The sequence below is a fragment of the Salvelinus namaycush genome, unplaced genomic scaffold (genome assembly GCF_016432855.1).
Source record: "Salvelinus namaycush isolate Seneca unplaced genomic scaffold, SaNama_1.0 Scaffold122, whole genome shotgun sequence".
NCBI lineage: Eukaryota > Metazoa > Chordata > Actinopteri > Salmoniformes > Salmonidae > Salvelinus > Salvelinus namaycush.
Window position 1 is genome coordinate 101,262 of NW_024057920.1, and position 9,005 is coordinate 110,266.

At 38.7% G+C, this 9,005-nt stretch overlaps 2 protein-coding genes across 2 annotated transcripts; both read right to left on the bottom strand.

The window, feature by feature from the left end:
* Window positions 1-869: 869 nt before the first annotated feature.
* On the bottom strand, window positions 870-2,924 carry LOC120036149 (60S acidic ribosomal protein P2-like). The gene is made up of 5 exons (XM_038982620.1): window positions 2,808-2,924; window positions 1,930-2,053; window positions 1,729-1,777; window positions 1,493-1,588; window positions 870-987 (listed from the first exon to the last, which is right to left on the bottom strand). The coding sequence occupies exons 2-5, from the start codon at window positions 2,050-2,052 to the stop codon at window positions 911-913; spliced, it is 345 nt and encodes a 114-aa protein (XP_038838548.1). The 5' UTR covers window position 2,053; window positions 2,808-2,924; the 3' UTR covers window positions 870-910.
* A 505-nt stretch (window positions 2,925-3,429) lies between these two features.
* Window positions 3,430-8,969, bottom strand: LOC120036151 (protein lin-7 homolog C). Its single transcript, XM_038982623.1, has 5 exons — window positions 8,836-8,969; window positions 7,415-7,533; window positions 6,824-6,895; window positions 6,528-6,737; window positions 3,430-5,991 (listed from the first exon to the last, which is right to left on the bottom strand). The coding sequence occupies exons 1-5, from the start codon at window positions 8,870-8,872 to the stop codon at window positions 5,824-5,826; spliced, it is 606 nt and encodes a 201-aa protein (XP_038838551.1). The 5' UTR covers window positions 8,873-8,969; the 3' UTR covers window positions 3,430-5,823.
* Between the last annotated feature and the right edge of the window lie 36 nt (window positions 8,970-9,005).

Sequence of the window (9,005 nt, forward strand, 5' to 3'; positions counted from 1 at the left end):
CAGTAGCAAGCAAATGACTACTTGCACCTTCACCCCTACATGGCTGCACTGCAGCACCAAGTCCAAACATTGACTAAAGGTTGCTAACATTGCTCCTTATAGTCCAAGGACCTCACATGTTGTTTAAAGGCGATATGGCTCTGGAAGCCTAAACAGCCAAATACTTCACCTAAACCAATTCTCAATTGTTGTACAATTCTAAACATAATCCCTACTTTCTTATCCAAAAATAATTTCACAAATGCAAAATACACTTGCTGTACAGTTAAGTTGCAACCAATAGTATTTTTCCATTGACAACCCGTTTGTAGCATCGATTTACACACGTTAGGAGACGCAGATGGCCAATTAGCACAGGTAGTAAGTAGACTAACTTCAATTTCTGTTTTCCGTAAACACACGCTGTAACACGGAGATACTGCATGTTCGTGTGGGAACACTAATACTATACTGTACACAGTAATAGCTATTTAGATCACATAAGAAAACATGCAATCATCCATGTAGTTATTATACTTCTAGCATAACATTTATTTTCAATGACACAGACCATCTTGGATTATTGCCTGAGCACAACAGTGGGTCTCTCATTTAATCCTTTATTACATTTATCTAATTTGAAAGGTCCTTTTGCTTCCAAAACACTACCGCAAGTGATGCGTGTTAATGATCAAACTGAGCATCCATGGCTCTTACCAAAATCCCCCAGTACAGAAGACGCCCTCGTCCAATGACTTGTGTAATGTAATGGAACAGTCATCAAGGGCTATGCAGCACCCAACTGCTTCAGTGGCTGTGTCCAGATGGAAACAAAAAAAGTTTTCATTAAGCAAAATACCCAAAGAAGAAAATACACGGAATATTTAGCCTTTTCCTTTTTTACAAAGTTTATTTCAGATTTTGAACAAGTTTAGTCGAACAGGCCGAATCCCATGTCGTCATCAGATCCCTCTTCAGACTCCTCCTTCTCTTCCTTCTTCTCCTCAGCTGTAAAGAGATAAGTAATCAATTAACCATACAAATTGTCTGAAAACACAGCCAGCTCTAGTGAAAGTAATATAATAAACAGTTAACCAAAATAAACTACCCTTTATGTACTAGTAATGCGCTTATCAGCCATTTATCAATCCGAAACTGACCTGCTGTTTTTAAAATGGCCCCATTCTACCAGCCTTGATGTAATAAAAAGAATGACCCCCACCAATTTAAAAAATCCATGCATTTAGCAATGAAACTGTTTTAATGCTGTTTGCATTGAGACTGTTCTGGTCTGTACTATAACATTTCCCATGTATTTAGTAAAGGCAAATAAGCTTTAGCTTGCCTGACCAAGTGCCACATCGATATTGAGCTGACCCGCACATCAATATCTATAAATTTAACACCTCATAAGATGGCATTGCGCCCAGGTTGGCATGAAAAATGATGGACATCCAAAAGGTCAACTTGACAAGGATCTAGAACACTCATGTGGGCTCTGATGTATGCTCACCTGCAGTGGGGGCAGCTGCTCCAGCAGCAGCGGCTCCACCTGAGCTGGCCACTGCCACAGCACCACCTGCTGGCATACTGGCCAGTTTACCATAGCCTGTGAGAGAAATTACAGTTAACTGATTTAATTACAACTATATTGTTCTTAGTCCAGACTGACTATTTCAGGTTCTAATTTTAAGTAGATGTGTTCTCTTCAGTGACTTTTCATTAAGCATTGACAGTTCTGCAACTCACCTTGGGCAATCACCTCTTCCACATTTTTGCCACCAAGTTCAGTGACAACCTGAAGGGGAAGAGAAAAAGGGGTCAGAAATTAGTGGCCCAGAGATTGCAAGCATGTTGTTTTCTGATATAGCTCCACTTTCAGAACACACAAATCGTGCATTTCCTTTACTCAATACTGAGATAAGGTAAAACATGTGATATTAAACATACTTTCTCCATGCGTGTCTTGTCAGCCTCAATGCCAACACTTTCCAGGATCTTCTTTATGTCAGCAGCCTGTGGGCTGGCATTACCACCAAGGGCAGAGAGTAGGTATGCAGCAACGTAACGCATTCTGCAATACAGATCATGATGCAGTTACAACAAAAAACAAGGCATTAAAAAAAAAATACCAATACAGTTATATTACTTTAGACAAATAAAAGTACACATGCGTCTCAAAGGGAACTTCGCAGTATAACCCTATAACATAGAAACAATGAAGACTTTTCCATGTCATACCCACAGAGCATCAAGTAGCTAGGCCTACAAACACCTATTATACATTTGTTTCAAGAGTGATATTTAGACACCTTCTCCATAATCTAAGTGAGAAAAAAATAGGTTGGTTGAGCATCTTTACCAAAGACTAGGACTCACTGCCTTACTCAAAACATCTGATTGATTAGCTAACTAGGTAACGTTAGCTAGATAACTGAGGTTAGCAAATTAGCTAGCTAGTCGAGCTTGCTAGCGCACTGTCCACAAAGTTCCAGTTGGTGAGTTTGTCACTGATAACTGTTATTTCTTCAATCATAATATGAAGATGTGGCATTGAAAAACTCCCTCGCAAATAATGTTACCAATCAGCTAGCTACAGTTTTGGGCCTTGTTTCTTTGAGGCAACAGTGAGAGCGAGTACACATGGTGACATGTCATGGCTGTTAGGTAGCAAGCGAACTGGCTAGCATGCTCCTCTCCAATACATTATTTGCTGTCCAATTTTAGGGTAAGACAAATATTTGAAGGGGATGCCTACGTTATGGTGCCGTGTTAGACTTATTTTCACAGGGTGTATATGTACTAAATTTCCTTTAGAAGACACTCACTTGACACGGAGAAAGCAGATGCGTGTTCACGACGAGATTTGCACAGGCGGAAAGGAAGTTCCAAAGCAGGGGGGAAACGGAAAAACGCTTGATGGGCGGGGAAATCGAATGAATTTTGATTGGAGGAGAAAATTCACAACAGGGTGCACTTGATTTGCAAGGCGAAGTGAGGAGATGGTCCGGAGGCCGGGCGGCGGCAACACAATGAAAAATGTCAGATTTTTTTTTTTTTAGGGAAACTGGAATCACTACATGGTGATAATGATACGCCCCATGTAAGTGATTGGGCCACTGTTCAGTCCAGCAAAGTGCCATTGACTCTCAGTGGTCAATAACTGGACGGACGGAGCTGGGACTGTGCTGTGACCTTAGAACAGACACCTAATTTGGACTACATTAGTACCAACATAGTGCCATACTCTATGAAATGGTACATAACCCTTACTATAGTACCATTCTTGCCTCTGGCAATATGACATAATATTGCATCTTCAAAAGTTATCAAACAAAAAATGTGGGTCTCCTAAACAAAAAGGATGTTAAAACTACATGTGTTAAAGGAATTACACAATACAATTTATGGTAGTATTATTTAAGTTGAGAATAAAAATAAGCAAATTAAAACATTTTTCATGGTATAATTTATTTTGTGCAGTTTTTGTAACACAATAAACAATACAAATGGACAGAATAAACTGAGAGCAGCACATTTTGTAAGTAGACCTAACAGTCCAGAACAAGCAAACATTCAATATGATATCAAATAGTTCTCATAAATGTTGCAAGTTTGGTCTTGGTACTCAAAACAAGAATATAACACGGTCAGAAAAGGAATACAAATAATTTCAGGATTTTTTTCTCTCATGAAAATCCCTTGTAAAAAATTAAAATATCAAAAGAAAACACTTAGAAAAATATTCTATTGACCCTTCCAAAATATAAGAGGGTAGAAACCTGAGGGGTGTTTCACAAAGCTCTAGGAATTGGCAAGGTAACTGTCCTGAACATTCTGTTGAAACCATTCATGTCAGTCACAAGGACAACATTTCAGTAATCATACTAAGGGGCAAGCTGACATGTAACCAACTTGCTATGGGGTGCCAAATCTGTTAAGCCTTTGCTTAATTTACACATCTTTTTAAAAGAATGAATAGAACATAGAATAATTTGTTTATGAAGTGAAGAAAACTTTAGAGTGAAGGAAATACAAAATGTTTCATGATTTAGAAGAATACATTTTATTCAATTCAGCAAAAAAAACATTAAATCTAATTTTATCAATATAACTGGAATTGCACAGTACATTCACGAGTGACCATCATAAGATAAAATACAAACTATGCTATTCAGGTGAAAATTAACATAATATCTGGAATTGAAATCAAATTAAGTTCACATCTTAAAGGGATAGTTCACCCAAATGGGACATGTACCTAATTTTATAGCTCAACAAGTAGTTATTCGAACCTGTAAGTCAGCAACCAAAAATATGGCTTTGTTAACTCAACCACAGCTTAGCAACAGCATAGCAACGTTATTGGTCTTTATTATGAACTGTATTAATGAAGGTGGGTTTCACATACCAGTAGATTACATGCATGTTTTAATGCATGCCATTCAATAATGAGTTTACTCACGTTGAAAGATAGCAGGTAGCACCCTATTTCAAACAACCATGCTGGTGGTAGTGCAATACTGTCTTTTTCTCGTTTATACTTTCTGGAAACATCAGTTGATGTTGGACAACAATGGCATGTTTTTGTCGTTGCTGCGACAAGTTGGCCGACCTACTGTAAACCCACCTTGAATGAGTTGGCCACACCGTTGAAGTGTGAATAAAGCAAAGTAACTCAAAGAAATTAAAAACTAAAATTACTATGGGAAAGCAGCATTCTTGGGGAATCTCAAAAATCCACTGACCCTGTTCGTGAAATACCCCTCTGGTTTCAAAAGGTTCTGACTTATTGCTCTTTTGAAATATTTAAAATGTCAGGTTTGCCTCAGGTCTCAAAATTGTATACTGTCCCCCCTTACAGTCATAAGGGGAAAAGGTTATCTGAATTTTAAAAGAGAGCACAGCATCTTAGAAAGCCTTCTCCCAGCCCACTGAAAACCTACGCATTTGAATAATCTAAATGATTCATGGGAAGCAAAAGCTAGAAGTTGCTGAATATTTTATGAGACAGGAAAATCTTTTTTTAAAGTTTGTAAGACAGTGAAAACATCAGCACGAGGTTAAAAATAAATTCAGAGAATGTATTATTTAATTCCTTAACAATTTAGATTAGAATACTAAACACAGATCTACCAAAACGATCACACCTGTTATTTTCAGGAGGAAAAAAACGAAACAGAGACAATGGTAAAACATAACAGTCTCCATTTAGCCTTCATATACTGGTAAACACAAAATGTCTATATCAATTTACACACAACACACAATTCCTTCAATAATATTTATTCTATACCGCTTATATCCCAAATGTATTCTATTACTACCAGTTTCTTCTCGCTCTCAAAAATAGCAGGTGTGACGTTTGCGTTCCTGCAAATGCTTGGTAAACATGGCATTGAAGTGTTGAATCATCTGAGCTTAGTTTTGTAATTTGAATGACAGTACAAGTTCAAATACATTTGTATTGCCCTGAGGCACTTTATAAAGGCTGTACTAAAATAAAAAAATACCACCTCTTCAATCAATGAACCTCTGTGGTGGGTCTCACAGGTCCTCAAACGGCATCCAATATGTCAGTCCAAAATGTAATGCATATGTAAAGCGTGAATGACCAACTACTTGTAGAAATATGATAAATCTAGTGTTTGCCTTGAGTCGTGGTGTGGAGGACAGTGTCAGAAGTTGAAGGGGTAGGTTGTAGAAAAGGTAGAAATATAATATATGTGGATACAAACTAAACGTAGTGTGCTAAATTTTAGATGAAGGTTAAAATTGTGACTGGGACAAATGGCTGGAAGAGGGTAAAAGATAAGGGAATTGTGTGCCAGTGATGAAAAAACACTATTGGGGATAGCTGTTCTGTTGCCGGCGCTTTGCAGACCTCATCTTCTCAAAGCGGGATTCCATTTCCTCAAGGACTTTAGGAGTGTACCTGACCACCAGCTTCACAGTGCCCTGGGCAGCTTTGAGAAGCTCCACAGCTTTCTCATGGTGCTCCCCCTCCACACTCTGGAAAGAAAGAGATAAAAGGAGGATTAATTAAAATAACAAACAAAATTAGGTGACTGAATATGATAAATGTATATTGATAGTGGCCGTGTCCGAAATCTGGTTTGCCTGCTATTTACTTACACTGCATACTGTGTACTAATCATACTACTTAGAACGTTGGGTTTAGTAAAAACAAATGCAGTAAGCAAAATATAACAGCATACTAGGCTCATCCTACATCATCTAATGCGCAATTGCGTTGATTCCCTACATTCATTCATTTCGGTACAGCTCGTCTCCTCAGCTGTTTATCAACTGTTGTCAGACACACGTGGGCCTCGAAATACGATTCTCTTCCTCAAGCGTGCAGCAAATTCTACTAGATAAAAATCCAAAATGAGTAGGACATCCTGGAATTTTTAAAGCATACTCAATTTTCAAAATTTCACATACCACTACAACAACAAAAAAATCCGCCTTCCCAAAATGCCTACTATTTAGAACGCAAGTACGGGTATTCGGACACAGCCAGAGACTGCATAAACAACACGTACCACCCCATTGACAGAAAGAAGCTGGTCGCCTCTCTTGAGGCCCCCGTGGCGGTCGGCGATTCCCCCAGGAATGATGCGTGAGATGTAAATAGGAGAGTTCTGTTCCTTCCCTCCCATTATATTGAAGCCAAGTCCTTCCTCCGTCTTAGGTAGCTCCACCACCCGAGGGTGTGAGTGCCCCTCACTGGCCGCAAACGCTGCAACAGTGGCCTACAAGGCAAGAGAGAAAAAAGTTGTTAACCCAGAGTTGCCTACAGAGTTGTTGTTTAATATTGGTTGTTGTTGTTGTGACATACCTTGGCTGTGGCATTGGCCCTGACTTCAGGGCTACTATTAATGTCCACTGTCTCATACACATGTTCATACACCTAAGGAGTTGTTTAGAAAAGGCAGAAAGAAGGTTAGTCAAATGCAAACTGCTAAGCTAAATGACTTCCTTCAAAAAGTCTGGCATGTTAAAAATGGTAATCCTGGTAGTTCTTGCTGTCCAGGGTTCCAAGCTATTAATTAATCCTCAAACTGGATAGCTCATTTTATAATCACAACACTACATTGAAAATAATGCTTTATGATACACTGAAGGAATGACAAATCTTACATCAGAAGTCAACTAACTAGTCCATAGGCAGCAATCGAACATTTCATGTTTTATAGGCCTGTCTGTGTCAGCCCCATCTCACACAAGTACACAAATCAGAGCCTGGAGGTCCAGAGTACTGCTGGCTATTTTTTTCCACTCACCTGGTGCCCCAGGTCTGAATCAATCACACTGATTGGAGGGTGAGAATGAAAATCAGCAGTACTTCTGGCCTTCAGGTCCAGATTTGGCCAAATGAGTTGAATTTTGAAGGGTGTGATGGGCATTTAATGGCATAGTCTCAGCTCACCTCTCGCACAGCATTACAGAACTCGCTCTGCAAGACCCTTTGCAGTGCCTGCAGTTTCTGGGGTGGCACTTCCCCCGTCCTCTGGAGCTTGTCAAGCAATTCAATGGCTCGAGAAATGTCTGTGGGGAGAAAACATGGAGACCACCCACCGTCAGAGATCTTACCAATAATTTACATTGATTTAAAGACTTTGGTTTGGGAAATAATTGCTTGAGGCAGAGGATCTAACACTCCAGCACAAGAGTAATGGAGTCTGTTGGTTTTGATTTTGTAGATTGATGCAGTAAATCTGTCCATGCACAGGGTATTACAATACAGGCATAGCTGATCATTACCAAATCTTCATCACACTGCTTGTAAACACATGGTAGAATTCAACATAGTAACAGTCTGGGCTTTAGGGCGCAACATTTTCAAATTAACCTAGCAAGCTACTGAGCTACATACTAGACGCTGAACTTTTGTTTGGGTGCAACTGCTAACATTACTAGGAAGCTACAAACTACCAGTGGTGGAAAAAGTACCCATTTGTCATACTTGAGTAAAAGTAAAGATACCTTAATAGAAAACGACAAGTAAAAGTCACCCAGTAAAATAGTACTTGAGTAAAAGTCTAAAAGTATCTGGTTTTAACTATACTTAAGTATAAAAAGTAAATTGAATTGCTAAAATATACGTATCAAAAGTAAAAGTATTAATCATTTAAAATGACTTACATTATGCAAACCAGATGACACAATTTTTGTATTTATGGATAGCCAGGGGCACACTACAACACTCACACATTAACTTACAAACAAAGCATTTGTGTTTAGTGAGTCCGCCAGATTAGAGGCAGTAGGGATGACCAGGGTATGTTCTCTTGATAAACGTGTGAATTTGACCTTTTCCTGTCAAAATGCAACCAGTACTTTTGGGTGTCAGGGAAAATGTATGGGGTAAAAAGTACATTATTTTCTTTAGAAATGTAGTGAAGTAAAAAAAAATGTGGCAAAAATATGAATAGTAAAGTACAGATAGCCCCAAAAACGACTTAAAATACTTTTAAGTAATACTTTAAAGTATTTGTACTTAGTACCACTGCAAACTACCTACTACCAGCCTTGAGGATGGCTATCTTGTTAGCTAAATTAGCTAACCTTAGCTGGCTACAACATTAGCAACTCAGCCCATCTGTCTTTCTGAAAACTAAAGCGGATTATATTGGAATAATCTATTTTTCTTTCGACTTTTGAGAGATGATTGTACATGGGCTAGTTATTTCTAAATTAAATGACTTGCGCTAACGCTAGTTAGCTAACTAAATTAAATGCAAGATTAGCTACCGTTAACTAGCTAGCCATCTGTTAAGCTTGTGTGTGTATTTTCATAATTTTAACTATTATTATTGATCAAGCAATCTGTCTAATTTGACGTTTTACCTCTTTCCAGTCGAACAGGTTCCCCCAAAGACGCCATAATAGCCTAAATCCGGCACTGTTCGGGAGAAATTATCAGGCTAGCAAAATATCCACTCGGCGATAAACAGATTTGAGTTGTATTGACGGGGATTGTTGTTGCGTCAAAGACACGCAATCCGCGCAATATACGG